Source organism: Anolis carolinensis, chromosome 6 (assembly GCF_035594765.1).
Source record: "Anolis carolinensis isolate JA03-04 chromosome 6, rAnoCar3.1.pri, whole genome shotgun sequence".
Lineage (NCBI taxonomy): Eukaryota > Metazoa > Chordata > Lepidosauria > Squamata > Dactyloidae > Anolis > Anolis carolinensis.
In genome coordinates, this window is record NC_085846.1 from 95214208 (window position 1) to 95236925 (window position 22718).

At 39.4% G+C, this 22718-nt stretch overlaps 1 protein-coding gene and 1 long non-coding RNA gene across 12 annotated transcripts in view; one reads left to right on the top strand and one right to left on the bottom strand.

Moving 5' to 3' along the window:
- Nucleotides 1–22718, bottom strand: part of adam22 (ADAM metallopeptidase domain 22) — a 153204-nt gene that overhangs the window by 82177 nt on the left and 48309 nt on the right. For all 11 annotated transcript variants that reach the window (XM_062984465.1, XM_062984470.1, XM_062984464.1 and 8 more), the window contains one exon: nucleotides 7997–8063. In XM_062984465.1, coding sequence (XP_062840535.1) covers nucleotides 7997–8063 — 67 coding nt within the window. The remainder of the gene's footprint in view (nucleotides 1–7996; nucleotides 8064–22718) is intronic.
- LOC134299994 (uncharacterized) lies at nucleotides 3506–4173 on the top strand. Its single transcript, XR_010007259.1, has 2 exons — nucleotides 3506–3670; nucleotides 3765–4173. It is a non-coding gene; the product is annotated as an uncharacterized LOC134299994 (long non-coding RNA).

The following is a 22718-nucleotide window of genomic DNA, read 5'->3' on the forward strand; positions in this document are numbered from 1 at the left end:
GAGTACCAGGTTGGGGGAGTCTGGGGAAAGATCTATAGGAGAGGAACACGGGAATTTGCCATAGTCATATTGTTCAACACTATCTACACTAACAGGAAACAACATTCTAGGCTTTCAGACAAGAGTATTTTATTACAGTCTTATCTAGAGAAGCCAGGGACTAAACCTACATTAAATGCACCTCCATAGAGAAATCAATATGCAACATACACATGTATCTCCTGATCTGGCAAGTATATACATGAATTTTGTTATGTACTTCACAGTGTATGCTGTGACCATAGCTTCCTAGTGGATATCTAGGCAATGAAACATATATGTCAGTACAGTCATTTAGTTGCCATATGCACCACGGTAGACCTCTTGCAAATAGGATGGGATTCATTTTAACTTCCAAGAACAGTGAAACAGAAGTGACTTCTGGTTGCCATTTCCAAGTCTTGTTGATCTTTCTACATGGAGGGAAACGAAGCTGGTATTTTAGTTACCTGCCACTCCTGGAAGCATCTCGGAATGATGATTTACCAATTTTGGCTTATTTTACCTCTGTCAACCCCCAATACTGGGAGGGAGCTTTGGGAGGTTCTAGGGTTGCCACAAAGATATATTAGCTCTGATACATTACTTGCTAATGCAAAAGTCTTTTTTTGCATAAGAATTTTGACAAACCTGGTACCAATGTGGAAACATGCATCAATAGCAAAATAAAGAAATACACTAGGAATTATTACCCAGGGCTGTTGGTTGGCTAGTTCAAAGTACTAGATGAGCAGAAAGGCATTGGCTCTGCTGTGGGTGGAAAAAGGAACATGTTTGATTTTAAGTGAGAAACAACAGGGAACAGATTTGGATACTTAACCGAAAAGAGGATTCTCGTGGATTACTTAGACCTTCAACTCTTTCATCTTGGTGACAGAACTAATGTCAGAAAGATAACTAAAGAGAGATAAAAGGATCCATCCAGTGATGTAGAATTTCTACATAATGAATGAATGCATGCTGGGAGCTTAACAGAGCCTTGAATTGAATAACACAAAAGCATATCAACACCTGAAGGGCTTCCTATATATTCTTTTTGTTTCTCAAGTCCCTTTTCCCACTCAAACAGAACAATGGCATTGGTTCAACTCTATTGAGGAAGACTGCTACTTTAGCAATAAAGCAGCTTTGCTCATTGACAGTGTAATCTAATAGCCTGAAGCGGCAATTTCTGTTGCATCCTTGCACACACGGCAATTGTGAGTCTGCAAAACTGCCCTAAACCACCACTGTAGCCAAAAGGTCATGCTCTTTCGCTTCACCTCCTTTCATACAAACACCATATGTTCCATCTACTCCAGTTTTTCAAGGACAAACCTGATTGATCTGTTGCCTCCTCAAGTTTTCAGCTGCGTTTAAAATGTCCTAGTTTCTCCCACTTTTCTCAACTTACTACAGTTGCTGAAAACCAAGTTCAAAGTGCAAAAGTAGTTTGAACTTTACTAAGTCAATGGCAGCAGTAAGGGGAGACAAAAGAGGCCGAATCTTATCACTTCCCTAGAGATTCAGGCAAAAGCAAGCCAGACCACCTTCTGCCAATTCGTTTTTTCTTCCACATAATTTTTGCCATCTTGACTACACTCTTATGTTGTTTGGCCATAAGTGTTTCTGGAGGGTCTGAAACACAAATTCGAGAAAAATCCTAAACTAATAATAGAACCAAAAAGAAATGCAGTCTCTAAATAAATATGGGTGATACGTATTTCTTCCACACCATAATCAAGCACTGTAATCTATGTAATGCTGACTGCTTCTACACCTGCTGAAATACCCTGAAGTGTCCTGGATGCAGCAAATAGAGTACACACACCAACCACTGTGGAAGTACCCTGAAGCCATTTCTGAATCCCGACAACCACCAGTCCAACAGCACACTGGCACTGGTGCCCTGTTCTTCTGAAAGCTGCTACCATCACCAGTGTTTGAGCTGTAAGATGCTCCTGGCAAAGCCTTGCTGCTGGCATTGCTTCTGGTAAGGCCACAGCAGCCATGTGATCTCAGAAGCAACATCACCAGCAAGGGCTCTGCTGGGAAACTGCTTGTGCTGCTTCTGTCCAGCAAACTACTGATAAGCGTTTTTTAAAGCGTGGATACTGGATTGCCACAAATCCAGATGTCCATACTCCACAAACACTGGAGTTAATCCTGGAAGCTCCAGAGAAAATTGTGTTTACCTTTATGGCAGATTAATGGCTGAATGTGATGTTTCCGCTGCAAAATTATTGCGTAGACCTCTTACAATGGTTGCACAATGAGTCTGTTTTATTTGGCCAGTGTAGACATGGCCACTGTGAACTAAGCTAGTAGCACTAGATGTAGTTACAGGTTATATTTTCATATTGGTGTTCCCCAAATCATATCTACTGCATACTGAACACATCCAGTCTCCAAAGGTAAGAAGCAGAGTGCATTCTGACATGTATAGTACATGGATGGGAGACCACCAGTAAATACCAGCAGTCTCCCCACCTGGTTAGAAGATGATCCTCTCTGAAAACCCAAGAAAGTCACTACTAGTGCTGGGTTAGACAACACAAAAGTCTCAGTATAAACCAGCTTTCCATATACTGGAAGGGAGATAGTGCATTTCAACAAGAAGTATGGTACATGGGATGTTTTAACATCTTATTTGTGTGCTACCTAGGGTAGCACACAATTGACTTATAATTTTAAAAACTATGGAGATATGTACTCATCTACTTAGATACATGTTGATTTCAGCCCACACACCCAAAATGTCCACACCTCCATCCAAATCTGGATTTATTTCCAGTCTTAAAAGCCAACTGGGAAATAGGAGATCAGACATTACAAAAGATCAAGTAGTCAGGAGGAATTCAGAATAATGAACCCTTCTCTGTGAAATATTTACAATAGTAAGAAAGGAAATAGAGCCATGCTTTGTGAGTGACTCAGTCTACAAATTTATAACTGGTAGGTCAAGTAACTGGATATAGTCTGAAAATGCTGCATAGGAATGTGGCCTGTTAGATAACTTTTCCCCCTTCCATCAATTTTTTTAAGTTATCAAAATGCATGGAGCAAGCCTTTGTTTTCATAATACTGCCCTGTATTGTGGCTAGCTTATTTTTGGAAGAAGTATCCATTTTAAAAAGGAGGCAAAAGATACACAAAGACAATAATTGCATTGTTTGGTGGCACCGCAACATTGCAATGGTGCAGGAAGTCTGGACCCATCTGACCCAAGAATAGAATCCAGACTCTCTAAACAAAAACAAACACTGCTGTTTGTCCCGATCGCTTTCTCTCTCCCGTCCCTCTCTTTCTCTCTCTTTAGATTCACAAAGTGCCCTTACTGTTTTGCACAGACAGGCAGAAACAAAGAACAAAACAAATTTCCCAACTTTCAACTATTTTAAGCAAAGTCAGGAAAAGTTCCTCTTTGAGGTTCTGTTTGTGGATGCGCTTTCAAGTTGCTATGGCAACCCAAGAATTAGATTGGGTTTCTTAGGCAAGGAAAACTCTAAGATGGTTTTCCCAGTGCCTTCCTCTAAATTATGAGTTCTTTGGTAGACTCCCGTTCAAGTACTAACCAGGTTTAATTTCTAAGAGCAATCAGGATTTGGTGCCTACAGCTCAAAAAAATCCTCCTGCCAGCATGGATGTTTGGGTGCTGTCACTCTCTTCCAAAGTGCTTTTTGTATCTGTTTTTTCCTATTTTTGCATAAGTCCCTTACCTCATTTTCCCTTTTCTTTTACTACAGTGACAGTAAAGAAAGAAGCATAGCTAGAACATGGAATATGGAGTGAGAGCCTCGCATCAGCTGCTGGAGTCAAGGCATCATGGCCTTTACAGAACTACAATACCCCAAATCCCACCAACAGTTTGGAGAATTTGGAACGAGATCCCAACATAGCAATATTTTCCAAATTCATAGATCAGAAATCCATCAGCATTCCACCTCCTGGCAAGAAAGATTTTTCTCATCACTTGATGAGTATGTTTTTATTGTATGTTATATGCCTTTGATCTTATATGTTTATATGTTTTAATGTATTTTGTTGCTGTATTTTATGGTGTATTCTGGGCTTGGTCCCCATGTGAGCCGCCCTGAGTCCCTCCTGGGAGATGGAGCGGGGTATAAGAATAAAGTTGTTGTTGTTGTTATTTTATTATGACACAGCAAACAAGATAGATATGCTGGATTTTGTATCACAAAATCACAAGTCGAACACTTCCCAAGTGTCTAGGACTGTGTGATGTATTTTCGGATGATGCGTGCAGATCCCAGTAGGGTGGCCTTTTGCAGTTGGCAGATCGTGATTTTGTCAATGTCTATTGTTTCCAAATGCTGGCTGAGATCTTTTGGAACGGCACCTAATGTGCCGATCACCACCGGGACCACCTGTACTGGTTTCTGCCAGAGTCTTTGAAGTTCAATCTTGAGGTCCTGATTGTTTTTCCTGTTGTTTTTCGTCAATGTGACAAAAATTATTATTTGCCACCTAATCCTTTTTTTTTAAAGAGCACTTGAAATTAAAGGCAGAGCCTTCTACATACTTATGTGCCTTATGAAGCACATGAGAAAACACAACACTAGTTAGCATGCTCTGTCTACCACATATCTTGCCTAAGTGCGTCTACTCAGTGAATTAAGATAAAGTGATCTGAGAATGAAAGTGCTCTCCCTAACCTGTTTTCCTGCTAAATCTCAACAAGCTTTTTGCTGTTTGTTTTCATTTGGTTCTCTTGAAGCCATCTCCTGGTATGAAGGACTGCCGCTCAATATGGAATCAATGATTGAGAATCGAAAAAGGTATACATTTGTCTAACTCCTAGACTGCAGAACTTCCTTTCAGCAAACATCAAGGGACGTGCTAAATTGCAGCTGCACTTAATGCGATCCCAACACCTCTTCTCTGTTAAGAAACCCGCTCAGATGGGCAGGCAGCCTGTGCAAAGGGGGCATGGAAGGGAAAGAAAAGTATGCAACTCACTGAGCAAATTACAGCTGCCAACAAAACACAAGAACTTCACAGAACAGAAGCCTATTGTACCCTGCACTTTATCTTTAAAAATTCTAATTGGGCAACCCTAGGAGAAACTAAAATACACAAGCCAAAAACTTGCATAGTTTTCCTCCCTAGAGGAGGAAACTGATGACAGAGGGGGAGAGGTCTGAATCCCAGAGGCAATTTCAATTCATCTTCAGGTTCTGGGGGTGTACATCTACAGCTGAGTTTCCCAGTGGCAATTTGGCACGAGTCAGCAGTTGGTAAAATAACAAGCATCAAGAAGGCTAATTACTTCTTCTAGATTTACAATGGCAAATGGAATGACAAGGAGTTCCAGCTTATCTACCAGGATCTGGGAAGGAGTGGGTGAAACTGCATTCTTTCCTTTGCTAGTCTGAATTGCACGACAACATATTTATTTCCCGCAGTTGAAAGTACAGGGTTCAAAGCGCCTCATATATCTTTTCGTTCTGATATTTACACATCAAGGAGGAAATGAAAAGAAAATAAAGTATGGATAAAAAAATGGAAGAAAGGGGAAATGATATGGTATAGTAAAATGCTAAGAAATTACAAAGAAAAGACAGCAACACTCAATACCTATGCTGAGTCAAAGTTTTTCCCAAAAAAAGAACTGTGTGCTTTCACGCAGCAGCAAAGAGATCAAGATTCAAATCAAATTTGATAAGGAATTAGTCAGGAATTACCTAACTAATATGAATGATTTCAGATCTGAAGGGCCAGATAAATTGCATTACCAAAGGAAGGAATTTGCTGTTGTACTCTCTGAAACCCTTTCCATCGGTTTTGAGGATCAAATGAAATACTAAAGGACTGGAGAAAGGGACATGATGGGGATACATGGCTTAGGAGTAATACATGAAAAAGGACCTTGGGATGATTGTGGACTATAAATTGAAGATACATCAGGAGCATAATGCTTTAGCAAAGAAGGCAAATGCCATTTTGGCCTGCAGTAATGGAAGCATATTTTCCAACTCAAGAAAAGTAATAGTCTCTCTATATTCTGTCCTGGTCAGGTATCTTCTGGACTACAGGACATTGGCATCACATTTTAAGGGTATAGACAGGTTGGAGCAGGTTCAAAGAAGAGCAATAAGGATGACAAAAGATTGAAGGAGGTGGGCTTTTTAAAGCTTGGTGAAGGAAAGACTAAGGGCTGGCATGGTTGAACTCTTTAAATACCTTAAGGGCAGACACAAAGAGGCTTGGGTGAACATTATTACAAGGATGTCCTTGACAGTAAGAGTGGTCCAGCAATGGAACCGATTGCCCAGAGATGTGCTGCAGTTTCCTTCTTTGGACACCTTCAGAAAGAGGCTGGATAGCTATCTCCTGGGGATGCCCTGGCTGGAGAGGGAGCTGGACTCAATGACCCATAACCACCCATCTAACTTGATGATTCTGTGAAGACGATTCTATCAAAACAACATTACAGGGACAGAGATTTCTCCTAGCAGTAAAACTCGCTCAGCAGTCAGGAAAAAAGTAAAGCATTACGGTACCAATTTCCCCAAACTGTCACTAGTAGGAAAGCCAATAAAAGACATCCAGCTCACTTCTTTTTATATCAGAAATTAGCTCTTTTACCGTTGTAAAATGCCTGTTGTTTTATAATTACTATAAGAACCAAGAGAGAAAGATAACAAATAGCAATAATGTTCTAAAGATGCTGCAAATGGCTTAACAACCATCTCTGGAATTAAAAATAGAGATAACTAAAATTGAGCCAAAACACATGGACAGACATGTAAATGGTCTAGTAATTCTGAAACCATCAGGGGGAAATTTTGGGGTTCCTGACCCTCACAATTTTTTCCCAGAAAAAATACTGACATTTTGAGGGGAAAATGGGAAAATGCAGTATTAGAACACTTTAGAGACTAAAATTTCACTCTGTTACTTTAATAAAGGTTTTCCCCTGACATTACGTCTAGTTGTGTCTGACTCTAGGGGCTGGTGCTCATCTCCATTTCTAAGCCAAAGAGCCGGCATTGTCCGTAGACACCTCCAAGGACACGTGGCCGGCATGACTGCATAGAGTGCCGCACAGAAAGTGTACAGTATTAGATATAAAGTTCAGTTTGCAATAACATGATAATTTGTATTATAACAATCTAGTTCATTTAGAAAAAAATTAAAAATTGGCTTTATTCTTTAATGTTTTACTTGGTATCAGTAGAACCACACAGTCCTGAACTGTAAAGAACACTTAAACTGTAAATGACATTTCGAGGTTTGCTCGTTCATTAAGAGCAAGGGTAAAAAGAACAGAAAAAGAAACAACGGATATTAGCAAAACACTTTGGTTTCCCTAATTTTGCCCAACTTCATCAGACTCATTACCATAAAAGATATCCCTGGATCTTGGGTTTCTTTCCTCAGGTTTTTATGGCTTATCCTATCCATTTATTTATAGTCATATTTGTGATCAATGAAGGTTGTTGTTTCTGGTCTCGGTGGAATCTGCTCTGGGTTTAAATCTGAACTTTAAAGGGAATATTTAGGATGTTGCACCATATCCACAAAATAGGATCCATTTTTGGATCGCTACTTTAAAATCTGAACTAAAAATGCAGTAAACACACTGACATTAAAGCCACCAACCTCCACTGACATGTATGTAAAAAAACACTCCAAAAAAACTTTAGAAAATTCAATATAACACAGTTATCTAAGTAATACAGTGATATATCAACACTAATGATATTTAATACTGTTTTAATATTTGTATATTTTAAATTGTATTGTAATGCTTTTAATGTTAGCTGCTTTGAGTCTCCTTGTGGAGAGAAAACGTGGGATATAAATAAACATAAACAATAATAATAATAATAATAATAATAATAATAATAATAATAATAATAATAATAAATGATCCTAAAATTCAACACTACTTGCAGCAAAAGTAATACAACTGAATTTCATACAACAAAAAATATCAATGAGAAAAACTTACTTTAACTTCAACCATCTTTCCACCATGTTCAATGTGTCTCTCAAGATATTCTGAAGACAGGAGATCACTGCAACAGCAGAAAAGTTGAACAATGTAATAATTTTTCACATTATATAACATTCACTAAATAAGCACTGGCGTTTACAAAACACAAAATCCAGTGGGATCAGTTTCTTCAAATATTAACATACATAATGCTGAAATACACACTAACAGGAGGACAAGACCCTGGCACAAACCCAGGTATTAACTCTGTCCCCAGATTTGTCTTGGAAGCAATATTACACGGGTCAATAACATCACCCACAACATCAAGGGTGTGCTATCCTTGAACATTTACAAAGGAAGACTGGAAAAAGAAACAGCTGAATTGAATTATATTCACAAATTCCAGACCATTAGTAGAATGTGAATGAAGACAATAGCTTCATGGCACAGATATATTAGCACAAGAGGCCTGGCTACTGCACATTAAGGAACGTTCTCATAGTTTTGTTCCCAGGGAAACTGACTTTTAATAAGTTGATTTATTGTTTTCAGATATCAGTGCTAACTAAACACTATAATGATCTGAAAAACATTGAAATTTTAAGGCAAAGAATCTTTTAGGATTCTATTACATTCTATCCCACTATCACAACTGCATCAATACATTATATCGGTAAAGGTAAAGGTTTTCCTTGACATTAAGTCTAGATGTGTCCGACTCTGGGGTGGGGGTGCTCATCTCTTTTTCTAAGCTGAAGAGCCAGCGTTGTCCGTAGACGCCTCCTAGGTCATGTGGCCGACATGACTGCATGGAACACCATTACCTTCCCATCGAAGCAGTACCTATTGATCTACTCACATTTGCATGTTTCGAACTGCTAGATTGGCAGAAGCTGGGGCTAACAGCAGGAGCTCACCCCACTCCCCAGTTTCAAACTGCCAACCTTTTGGTCAGCATGTTTAGCAGCTTGGAGGTTTAATCCTTCAATATACTGTATAGCCTGAGACTATAATATCACTCTGTGCTCCATCTGAAGAAGTGGTTTTTATATCCACAAAAGCTCATGCTACAAGAAGCACACATCAGACTCAAAAGTGCTGGCACAATCCTTTTTTCCTCCCGTTCCTTTCTCCTTTGTACACCAAAAGACGTAGCACTTAATGGTAACAGAGTTGCATTCAGACATTCGGGACACAAACAGCAATATGCTGAAGAGTGACTTATTTATTTATTTATTTATTTCCAACATTTGTATCCCACCTTTCTCACCCAAAGGGACTCAGGGCGGCTTACAACAATGGCAACAATTCAATGCCCACATAAAAACAATACATAAAATACATAAAATAAATTAACACTATTAAATACAATATAAAATTACAATGTATAAATTTAAAACATTTGATCAGATCCGAAGAAGCCGCTAATTGATCACCAACATCAAGATCCAAAGTTTACTTTGGCTTGTAATACAATAAGACAAACACTACATAGAAATCTTATCCCTACAGTCAACATTTCAGTTCCTCTATATCTGTTCACATTCTACAAGGCACACAATTCTCTTTTTTAAAAAAATAAATTTTATTGAATATTACATACATAAAATAGCTTAAAAAGAAAAACCACCTTAGTGGATTGGAGGGGAAGGGAAACACAATTCTCTTGATATAACTTGTGCTACTCTTGATTTCTGATATCTTGCTATTTTAACAGCATTATAGTCCCAATGCAGATATTCAGTCTCTTGACCTTTTCTTGAGGCACAGATATATGAATGAAAATTCCACCCCAAACACAAATCTCCAAATCTGGGTCTTTTTCTTTTCTTTTTTTTTTGCCCAATCTGATTGAACACTGCCACAGATTTACAGCTCATAATGATCTGTACCAAGATCATTTATCGGTTTTAGAAAGCTGGTATAAAGAAAAGTGTAATGGCCTCATCATGACTAGTCCCAGAAGCAATTGAAAGGTCCTCTTTCCACCCCAAGACTCTCTCAACATCCCAACTGTCTCCGCCCTGGCCATGGAGGAAAAGAAGAATAGGCAGCATCTGGGCTGGATTTGGACCTCTGGCACGCTGGCAAAACAGAATCCCAAGAAGCCATCGCATGAAGCACAACCACTTCTGGCGTCCACACGTAGGAATCCATCGTGCTAGTTGTGGGATGACTGGCCATCCCTGAAGACGTGCCTTGACAGGAGAAAATGGAGTAAGACTGTTTCCCTATTCTTCCCAATGCTTTCCCCCACTTCCCTCCTGCCCATCTGATAAAGTCCTTGGTCTCTTCTCCAACTGCCATTCCCTTTTTTTGTGGGCCCTGTTTTATTTAAATTATAAGCCTGATGGCAGAGGTGTGGTGGAGGCTCCTTCTTTGGAGACTTTTAAACAGAGATTGGATGGCCATCTGTCAGGGATGCTTTGAATGCGGTTTCCTTGCTTCTTGGCAGGAGGTTGGACTGGATAGCCCACAAGGTCTCTTCCAACTCTATGATTCTATGATTCTATGGCTGTCAAATTAAGTTTGTACACCATGCTGAAAACCTTTTGTGGCTGAAGAGTGGGATATAAATACTTTAAACAAACATACAAATAAATAATACATAAAATTAATCTTTTACATATTTTCATCTTACTAAAAGCAAGAGTAAAAAATATTCCTGCAAAATTCAGAAAAGCTACTTGTTTGGACTACAACTCCCAGAATCTTTCAGTCACCATGGCTGGGAAATCTAGGCATTAATAATCCAAAGAAATAATTTTTCCAGTCTCTGAAATTCTGAAGAAGATGTTGAGTGTCTAGTTGGTGTCGAAAACTCTTCAAACTGCCTTTGAGTGTTAAGAGCTGCAAAGTAAGTCGGAGGGAGTACTAGATAAGCAGTATGCTTCTACAGAGAAAAGACTGTAGGAAATTCTCAGCTTCATGCAGATAATACACGTCAACCAGTGAAGACTTTTCAGCAATCCCAGGGAGGAGCCCATTGTTTCTTCCATCGGCAACAGACTTCATGTTATTCAGAACTATACTTACATTATATCTGCTAAGGGATTCTTAGAAACATGTGTCCATTCTAATCAGAACCAAAATATTCAATTCAATAAAGCTAAATTTGACCTCTGTTGAGAGATCTAGTAAGTCACCGTTAGGTGGAGTGAAAGCACTAGTGTAAACAAAAAACCTCCTTCAGTAACCTAATTTGAGTCTGGCATGCTAAAAGCATGGACAGACTTGCGGGCACAAATGAGATACTTGTATTTTCTTCCTTTGTTTACGTGCAGTGGGAAGGCTTTAGTTATCAGCTCCTATGACAGAATGGAGAACTACTGCATAGCATTGCAAATACTGTAAGGCTTGTTTTGATTGAAATAATTTTGAGAGTCAGATTTCCTCCATGGGGTGCTTGAGCAAATCTTACTTGAGGAAATCTCTGTAGCCAGGATATGGCTCAAGAACTAGTTTTGTTACTTCGTTTAATGTTTGTCAGAATCAGAAAATGGCATACACTCAATACTATGGAATCATGACAGATGTTGGCTCTTTAACCTTCTCTGATAAAGAGTGCGGGTGGCTCACCAAACTACAAATCCCAAGGTTCTACAACATTGAGCCATAGCGGATAATGTGATTTCTACAGTGTACATACACCTGAAGACTGCACATTTCACTCATCCCAACAAGGATCACCTTGCCACTTCTACAAAAGAGAGCAATCATTTTATCAATCAATTAAAATGTATTCCTTCTCATTCTGAAGTTTTACAGTATTACTAGGGTCTATTGCAAATACAGCTGGTGCCCATTCCTCCCACTCTGTAGCATTTTCAGCCTGGTAGAAGGAAAAATCCTCTCTTCACAATGGTTGCTCATTGGCCATTACTATGTTTCAATGGGGTTAGAAGTTCCTGCAGGATTTGAAATCTCACAGGAGCTCCAACTCTCCAAAAAAATTTTCTCATGCATGACTTGAGGTGGTCCTTATCTAGGCCTGTCTCACATGTACCATTTTGGATTGCCATATATCTTCATCCTGCACCTTTTTTTTGTGGAGAGCAGGCTGAAGATGAAAAGGAGGGTCTGGAGAACTTTAAAGACTTACAAAATAATCTACAACTACAGTTCATCCTAGTAGGGGTACGGTCGGCCTGGATTTTGTCTTAAAGCAAAAATGAATGCTATTGACATGAGACAGCTGCAAACTCTTAAAAAACAAATGCCCTGGGCAGAAAGCCATTCTCGCAATATGGACTTTAATAAGGGAAAGCGGCATCATGTTCTCCCTAGAAACCATTTTTGTTGTATTGAAATACACTGTTTTTTGGCACTCAGAGCCTAACTATACAGTCTGCATGGGGTAGACACCTTCCCAAAGGCAGGAAAATGGCACTTGCCCTTGAAGCTTAAAAGCACTGATTCATTTGCCATAAAATGATTTGCATTTCAATGACGACAAGTCAAATGAAATTTCTATGTTTGCTTGCATTTTGAATAGCACTAATTGATAGTGAGACCACCCCGAATGCCTGCTGACTCCTAAAAAGGGAAGGCAGAGATATATATGTGTGTGTGGAGTCAATGCACTACAGATATAGATATACAGACATAGATATAGATGATGAATTGGCTCTAAAACAATTCCAATTCCATAGACAAACATTTTGGAGAGGCTTATTTTCACCTAAGGCTAAACCAAGTAATGAATGTGGATGGGAACACAGTAGAACAGCCGGCTCCTATTAATACATTTTTATAAAATTCCATTAACTAAATAAGTGGTTAGTGCTTCTCAGAGCTTCTCAGAGCTCCCATTGTCTTTGTACTTGCTTGCCAGAACACTAGAAAGCTAAAACAATTTTACTTCTAACTGTGTGAGGAGAGTGGAATTTGGTGAAATCATACCCTGCAACATTTCACAGATGGGTTGCTGTGAGTTTTCTGGGCTGTATGACCATGTTCCAGAAACATTCTCTCCTGACATTTCATCCACATCTATGGCAGGCATCCTCAGAGGTTGTGAAGTATTGGAAACTAAGCGAGTGGGGTTTATATATCTGCAAAATGTTCAGATTGGGAGAAAGAACTCTTGTCTGCCTGGGGCAAGTGTGAATGTTTCAAATGACCAGCTTGATTAGCACTGAATGGCCTTGCAGCTTCAAAACTTGGCTGTTTCCTGCCTGGAGGAATCCTTTGTTGGGAGGTGCTAAGTGGCCCTGATTGTTTCTTGTCTGGAAACCCCACTTGCCTAGTTTTTTTTTTTTTAAATGTCAGGAGCAACTTGAGAAACTACAAGTCGCTTCTGGTGTGAGAGAATTGGCCGCCTGCAAGGACGTTGCCCAGGGGACACCAGGATGTTTTTGATGTTTTTACCATCCTTGTCGGAGGCTTCTCTCATGTCCCCGCATGGAGCTGGAGCTGATAGAGGGAGCTCATCCGAACACTCCCTGGGTTGGATTCGAACCTGGCAGCCTTCAGGTCAGCAACCCAACCTTCGAGTCACAAGGCTTTAACCCATTGTGCCACTGGGGGCTCCTAGTTTCCTAGTTTCCAACACCTCACAACCTCTGAGGATGCCTGCCATAGACGTGGGCGAAACGTCGGGAGAGAATGCTTCTGGAACATTGCCATACAACCCGGAAAACTGACAGCAATCCAGTGATTCCAGCCATGAAAACCTTTGAAAACACATTTCACAGATGAAAAATGGAACACATATGGTTCAGCAAAATCAGAAGGTGCTCAAGATGACAACAGTTACTAAGGAAGAAGTACAGTTAGGTTGGGAAAGGCTGCTGAAATTTGCTTTTCCTGAATCTATTGGAAATGCAAGATTACACCCCCTTCCCTTCTTTCTCTCTAACTTAACAATTAGAGAGAACAGTTAACAGTTTAAAACTACTTTCTCACTTTGAAATGAGTTGGCAGCAATTGAAATAGACTGAAAATAAAGGTGAAATTAGGAGGAAGAGTACAAAACCAGACATTTAAGTGGGAAAAGTAGGACGAGAGAGAATTAATTGGGACTATCCCTGTCAAATCTGGACAATTGGGAGGTATGTGAAAGTTGAGGATCTAGTGACAAGGATCTTGTAGGTACAGTCCTGACCAACCTACAACTTGGCTCTGATGTGAGATGAAATCTTTCAAGTTCTTGTCAGTGGCTGCTGGCCCATGAAATTTCTCCCTATGCAATTTAGAAAAGTAGCCCGTTGTTGTTGTTGTGTGCCTTCAAGTCATCTCACTCTATGGCAATCCTAAGGCAAACATATTCTGGCATTTTCTTATCAAGTTGTCTAAGGCCACTTCTACACCGTCCTTATATCTCAGGATCTGATCCCAGATTATCTGCTTATCCCAGATTACTTGAAAAACAAGCCCTGGAAATGGCAACAAAAAAGCCCACTATATGGTTCAGATATGTGAATGACACCTTCACCATTTGGAGCAATTAAGGAGAAAAGCTAAATAAGTTCCTGGACCACCTTAACAGCATCCACCCAAACATCCAATTCACCATGGAAAAAGAAAACGAAGGAAAACTGCCATTGTAGATGTTCTAGTCATCTGCAAACCCAATCAACAATTGGACCACACCGTTTACAGAAAGCCTACACACACGGATAGATACCTACATAAAATCTCCAACCATCACCCAAGTAAAAAAGCATAATAAAAGCCTTGGCAGACCATGCAAAAAGAATGTGTGAACCTCCTCCAAGGTGAACTAAACCACCTAAACTGGGCTCTACAGGCCAATGGAGACTCCACCACAAACATCAGATGAGTTGCAAGACCAAGAACAAGCCACAAGGGTAAAGACAAAGATCCACCCAGAGGAAAAGTGTTCTTACCATACATCAAGGGAACCACTGACCGCTTAGGGAAGCTGATGAAGAAACACAACCTACAAACGATCTACAGACAAATACTGTGTTCAGCAAAGGGCAAGAGGGATCCTCTCAGCTCTACGGGAGTCTACTGTATGCCATGCAGCTGTGGACAAGTCTACAAAGGGGCCACCAATAAAGCATTGCCCAAACACGAATCAAGGAACACGAAAAGCACTGCAGACTAACTCAACCAGAGAAGTCAGCCATAGCAGAGCACTTGATGAACCAACCTGGACACAGCATATATTATTTGAAACACAGAAATACTGAGCCATTCAACCAACCACCATGTCAGACTACACAGAGAAGCCATTGAAATCCACAGGAATGTGGAAATTTTCAACAGAAAGCAGGAAACAATAAAAATGAACAAAATCTGGCTACCAATATTAAAAAACTCTAAAATCAGGACAGTAAATAAAGAGCAACACTACAAAAAAAAAAAACAACAGAGGTATTCCAGACAGGAAACAATCAGGCCAACTAACACCTCCCAACAAAGGATTCCCCCAGGCAGGAAGCAGCCAGTCTTTGAGGCTGCAAGGCCATTCAGTACTAATCAAGGTGGCCAATGGCAACATTCACACTTGCACTCTGGACATTCCACAGATATATAAACCTCACTTGCCTAGTTTCCAACAGACCTCTGAGGATGCCTGCCATACATGTGGGTGAAATGTCAGGAGAGACTGCTTCTGGAACATGGCCATACAGCCTGGGAAACTCACAGCAACCTAGTGATTCCAGTCATGAAAGCCTTCAACAACACATTTTTTTAATTTTCATGTCTAGAATTAAGGTTGTAATGCTACTCCAGGTTTCATTATGTTTTTAATAACGATAATTTGACTAGATTTATCCATGTTACAGCTAGCTTACTCTGTAAGCCATCTTAAGTTCCAATTGCGGGAGGTGGGGGGAATGGCATATAAATAAAATGAGAAATTATGACAGCCGTAGAATCCTAAAGCTGCTAAGTCTATGGGAAACTGTGGTGATAACACACCTATCAACAAAAACAAAAGCAACAACAACAATGCAACACCTGTGCTATGATATATGTGAAACATAAGCTCAGGCACAGAGATAAAACACTTGGAACATGAAAGAGAGTACAGTGCATTTCAGTTCCAAACAGTACTTTATGGAAAACATGTGTGCACTTGAATTTTGCCCACAAAGTTGTAATAAATGCTAGCATTATCCAGAGCATCTTCATATTTGAATTCCTGCTTCAAACCATATGGTGGCAAAGAGAAATCCTCTGGGAAACTTTATTACATTTAATACAGGGACTGAAAGAAAGAGAGCGGGTGTAGAAGAGTATCAGATTTGTTTATTATTACACTGCCTCTGAATTTATTTCATGTCTTGGCCATGCTGTATGTTGCAAATTTCAAATAACGTATAGCAAGAAAAGAAATCAAGAAATAAAAAGTATATTCAGTGGACGCTAAGTATCCACTGGAGTTCAGTTCTATGCTCTCCCATGGATATTAAAATCCATGGAGGCTCAAATCCCATTATATACAATGGCATAGTAAAATGATGTCATGCTTATAAAATAGTAAAATTTTGATTTTTGATTTTTTTAAAAAAATATTTTCAAGTTGTAGATGGTGGGATCTGTGGATATGGAACCCATAGAGTCAGAGAGCTGACTATAATAATAATAATAATAATAATAATAATAATAATAATAATAATAAATAATATAATAAGGGTATAAAATTTTTATTTTATTTTTATACCCTGCCCCATCTCCCCGAGGGGACACGGAGCGGCTTACATGGGGCCAAGCCCAGGCAATAAGCAATATTAAACTCAGCAATAATATATAACATATAATAATATATATTTTTGTGGCACAAATCCGATTGCCAATCCCAGCTATAGTCAACTCACTGAATAAATGGGATTTCCACGAGTACTGACAGAACCATTCACCAATTGATTCAGTAGATCAACTCAGTAGATCAACCCAAAACTGGGATTAATTCTAGTTCTGGGAAGGAGGCTAAGGCTGGATCTATACTGCCCTATAACCCAGGATCGGATCCCAGATTATCTGCTTTGAACTGAATTATATGAATCTACACTGCCAGATAATCTGGGATAAGCAGATAATCTGAGATCAAATCCTGGGATATAGGGCAGTGTAGCTCCAGCCTAAGAATGCCTAGCAGCAAATTTTCAACATTAGCAGAAATATTCACTACACTGTAATTCATTATACTGCTCAATGTGATATATTCTGTTCATATCTAGCTGAGCATAACAGTATAGTGAAATCATGAGTGTCTGTGCAACCTCTATTCAAATGACACTGAAGAGTTATACGCAAAAAAGCCATCACTAATCTATTTCAGTGGACCATCAACACTATTCTAATTGCTTAATCACAGACTTGGGAAAGAAGAAACTCAGCCAATCTTAATTATCCAGCCACAGACTCCCAAACACAACCATGATATCTAGAGTATACAGCCATCAATCCTCATTAACGCAAAATACATGTGCTCCATTAGAAACCTCCAAACACAATCATTACTACCCCAAAAACAAAATGCTCAAAATATTGAGGAAATATGAGTTGTAATCCATAAATTTAAGTTTTCTGAGTTCTAGTCAAACATAGGTTTTAGCCAGCTGTTCCCTTCAAAAACGAACAGGGCGAGACTTTCTACTTGATCAAACCACTTCTGCATCTGACACACTATGGTTGATTTTGAATGGAAGTAATGCTTCTCAATGACAAACAGAACTGGTCTTCCCCATTCTTACTATCTCCCATAGAATACTAGCCAGTCAGTAATAACCTTATTGGATTAAACATGTTGGCAAAATTGAATATGTTCAAGACAGCACAACGACAGATGTCATTCCTCTCTCCATCCATTACCTTGTGCCAGAGGAATTCCGATGGCTACTGCACAATTACTTTAGAAGTCCTTTGCTTCCTTGGTTTGAGTATTGTTGCTGTTTAGACTTTTTAAGAGGCTTGTTTGTACACAAACCTGAGGTACTTTCCCCAAGTTTCCTAATGTTTCCTCCTGGTTTCTCTGTGGTCCCATTTTGTCTATAATCCTACAAATGCTCTTCCTCTGAAGAAATTATCATTGTGTGCCTCCAAATCAGGACTGCCAGTAACCACGATCTGAAGACAGACAGTTGTCCTCACTGGATGACCTTCTCACTAGATTGCTGCATCATATTATAGTATATTATGCAGAGGTGATTCCATCATTCTCTACAGGTATGAAAATAGTGGGATAGAATGGAAATAAAAAAATACAATTTTTAGAAAACTTGGTTTTTCTTCACCCAGCAAAATCTGGCTGGCAAATACACTTGCGCTATGAGCTTGTTAAAAACCCATTCATTTTGTTTTATTATCACTTACAGATTGTCATTATTTAACTAAAGTAGCAGTTTCATGCTTGCCCAGACCATATGGGTATTTTTGTTAATTGACACTATTGAGTGGTTTAAATCCATCCTTACTAAAACAGGCAGATGAATGGACACATGAGAAATTACATTTGGCAGCAAGGATGATTACATGTGTGTGTTAAAATAAACAGCAATGGACAAGGCTTCCCAAATTCAGCAAACATTGCTTAACTAGCATTTCCTTAAAAAATTGATATTCCCATTCTTCAGCAACCCTTCCAAGGTCACATGTAGTTGTTTGTTTGTTTGTTTATTAGTTTAATATATACCCCACTGTTCTCCCATATGGAACACAAAGCAGCTTATATTGTAGGCTAAAACAATATAGCTGAAAGAACTGGAATACAAAATCTAAGAAAACATTAAACAACCCTCCACTTAAGTAAAGGTAAAGGTTTTCCCCTGACGTTAAGTCCAGTCGTGACCGACTCTGGGGGTTGGTGCTCATCTCCATTTCTAAGCCGAAGAGCCGGCGTTGTCCGTAGACACCTCCAAGGTCATGTGGCCGACATGACTGCATGGAGCGCCGTTACCTTCCCGCCAGAGCGGTACCTATTGATCTACTCACATTTGCATGTTTTTGAACTGCTAGGTTGGCAGAAGCAGGAGCTTACAGCAGGTGCTCATTCCACTCCCAGGATTTGAACCTGGCACCTTTTGGTCTGCAAGTTCAGCAGTTCAGTGCTTTAACACACTGTGCCACCACTTACAAATACTGATTTAAAACAGTTAATGTATTGCATATTAAAACAAGAGACAGTGTGGTGTAGCGGTTTGATTGTTGGTGTATGACTGAACACTAGGGTTTGAATTCTTGTTAGGCCACAAAAACCCACTGGGCAACTATTGATCCTCTTCCATTGGAAGGGGAACCTGGAAAGCTTTGATTTGCATCCTTAAAACTTCTAGGAAAGTATTGGAAAAGCAAGCAGCTACTTATTTCTCAGCAGCTCTAAGCAAACTCCACTTCAGCTAAGCACTGGATGAAGCTGGTATTAACAATTATCTGGCTGCTAGTCAATAAAAAAATACCTGGCAAGCTTGTATTGCTTTTTCCTTGCAGAAAAATCTAATGTCATTCCAAACATCTCTAATTCATCCATCCCTTCAGTCTCTACTCTCTTCTGCCCCACCCCCACCTCCTCCTCAGTATTCTTTTCGGTGCTTTTCTTCCCAGGCATATCCTCTCTTTGCACATTCCTCCCCATTTCCCAATTATTCCATATTGAATTGTCCTGTGCCCCAACATTTTTTCAGGCTACACCAGCTCTCCTTTATTTCAGGACCTACCGATTTTGTGTTTCTGTAGGTAGTGCCCTCTTTCATCACCACTCTATTATAGCAACCCTGGAAAAGTCACATAATCCGACCTCTAGAAAATCCTGTCATACAGTTATCTTAGAGTTGTTGTTGTTGTTGTTGCCCCTGGAAGGCATGCAACAACAACAATAATATTAAAGCTAGTATACTTGTTGAATTACCCCAAACAGTTAAAAGCTAGAGGTCTATTTAAACAAGAGAACAAAGAAGGAAGCAATCAAGCCTTTCTTGGAAGAGTATTACATAGCCTGGGATCAGCCACTGAGAAGACTGTGTCCTGAGTCCTCAACAGATATATCAGATGAAGCCTCCAGAAATTCCATTTAAATGAGGCATTATGCCATTAAAGTTCTGCAAAACAAAACAAAACAAAGGGCTGGCTGGGGTATGGAATAGAGGGTCCTCAACATGAAAAGTCCTCCTCCCAGAACCTAATCTTCTTTCTTCTTCATTCACTCAGTCGTTTCCAACTCTATGTGACCTCATGGAGCAGTCAATGACCTCATGGACCTAACCTTCATGTAGATGCAATTCCCTGCACATCTCACCAAGAAAAAAGCACTCATAGTAGCCACAATTCTACGAGTCACCCACTTTGATGTAAATAAGACATCTACCTGGAACCAAATTAGTACAGGAGTCAGTGCTAGGCAACTATCTCTAAGCACATGCTTGACAGCAATAGCTTATTTGTTACATATGTCAGAGATCCTGCTGTAACAGCATCACAGATACCTATATATAAAAATGCCTGCATGTAATAACCCTTGTGATTGCAGCATTTGACTTCAGGTGTAATCCTCTGAAGAACAAGCTAAAGAGAATTTTCATACATCAAGGTGAAATGAGGGCAAATTCTTCTTCTTCAACTATTCAAGAAGACCAGATAAGGAACATTTAGCTACTTGCTTCTAGCTAGAAGGCAAATAAAGAAAGAAAAAATAGATGATGCTACAGCAATTGGGATTGAAAGATGGGTGCTAACTAAGAACAGTATGACTTCAGTATCTGTATCCACTACAGAAAAATATGACCTTTCTGGGCATTTTCTATGTCCTCTAGATCAATTCTATGGGTATTATTGGACAAGAAGTTCTTTGTTTCAATAGGATTTGCTATTTTTGCTGTTTAATATATCACACAAAGTTCACAAATGTATCACCTAGATATGGGGGATTGAGCTGCAAATATACAGACCTCCTGGAGACTCTTTACAAATTGCAGAAAATGCAACAAACTGCTTCTCTATTAATTGAGCTGGAGATTTGCACACTATTCTTTCCTCTTCCCATCGAAGTGGAAAACTTTTCATCCTCATCTCCCTCCTGGAAATGGTCCACAAGAACTGGAAATTTAGGGCAAGCTTCAGGATCTGGCAAACTTTGATGCAAAGTTTATTCTTGTATTTCTTAATAAATGCAAAATGTTTTTGAAAATTATTTATACAAAAAACACTGAAGAAAGACATTCATGTTAAAATGGCCTTCCACCTTTCAAAGATGCTCTCTAGACAAAGCTGCTCCATATGAAAACATACTGTAGATCCACGTCTAAAAGTAAAATGTCCATGGCTTCCCCATTTTTCAGACAGAAGTCCTTTCTGGACGTGCATTCTCTCTTAGCCACAGTCGAAAGTACTACGGCCAAAGTCACAAGAAAAAATAAGATTGACCTGGGAATGCACTGGAAATGGTATTCCAAAGTGCAGCATTCCAAACCACCATTCACCACAAGAACGTCAGCGCCTTGAAATTTTCAGCAAGCTCGTTGCAATGTAAGTAAACCTTCAGTCCTCTGGAATCTCCCTCCACATTGCTAAATTATTGATGGTTCTTTAAAAAGCTGCTCAGATGCACTATGTGCTATTTATAATGGGGAAAAGAGTAAACCAAAACAAGAATTCAGCACCTCTCTACTGTCATTCTGCTGTCAAGCACAATGTATGTGAGTGCCACTTTTAGAACAAAGTTAGACAAAGTGAACTGGGAATTACAGAGATTTCCAAGCAAAGCAAATTACATTGAAAACTATCTCTGGTGATGCGCAAACCGATGTTTTAAACTTTAACAATGATCTTATGCATATCTACTTAGTTATGAAATTAAGTAGGACAAGCTCTCAGGTGTATAGGGATAGGTCTGAAAACTTAATTTTTTGGAATATGACTCTCACAGTCTTTTGAAGTTCAACTTTTGGACTACAACTTCAGCTGTCTATATAATGACTGCAGTAGTCAAAAATCTTAACATCTTCAAGTGTTGATCCATATCTATATCCTAATCTAATTACTTAATTAGATAACAACACAGACAGGCATGTAGCCGGGGGGGGGGGGGGGGGGGCTTGAGGGGCTTAAGCCCCCCCCCCCCCGAAATTCTCAGGATGGTCCACGAGAAGGCCTAACATTTATTATTTAAACTGTTATGTTTATTCATATCATGATCTGATCACCATGCTCAATATATCCCATATGCATGGGGGGTATTGGGATAATGATACAAAAGGTTTGCTAGGGTAGATCCTCTCTCACTCAGACTCAGCCCCCCCCCCCCCCCGAATCAAAATCCTGGCTATGGGCCTGAACACAGAGAAAGCCTCCTTCGGCATGACCAAGTGGAAATGATGGCTGAAGGTATTTCTTTTTATAAGCCATAATTCATAAACCAATCCCAAACCCTGATTTGCAAATCTGGATTGTGAAAAATTAGAAATCAGAGAATGAGCTATGTGCACCAACACGCAATTCGTTCCACAAAATCTTCCCATTCCATGTAAACACAGTCATTGATTAGTCCTTCCAGTCAAAAACATACATTATTATTTTTTCTTTGGATGAACCAGAAAAGAATGAACAAAAAAGCAAAGCCAATTACACTGATATTGTGCTCAAACAGCCCCAAAATCTATTTTCTTCTCTTATGTGACTTTAAATACATGTGTGTGATAATATGTATAGGTTATGCACATGTGATTTTATGGAACAGTACCACAAGAAAAAGTGCAAGTGCCATAGCATAATAGAGCTTGCATGTTCCTTTATCTCTCCAAGTGAGGTAAAGAGACTAAAGACC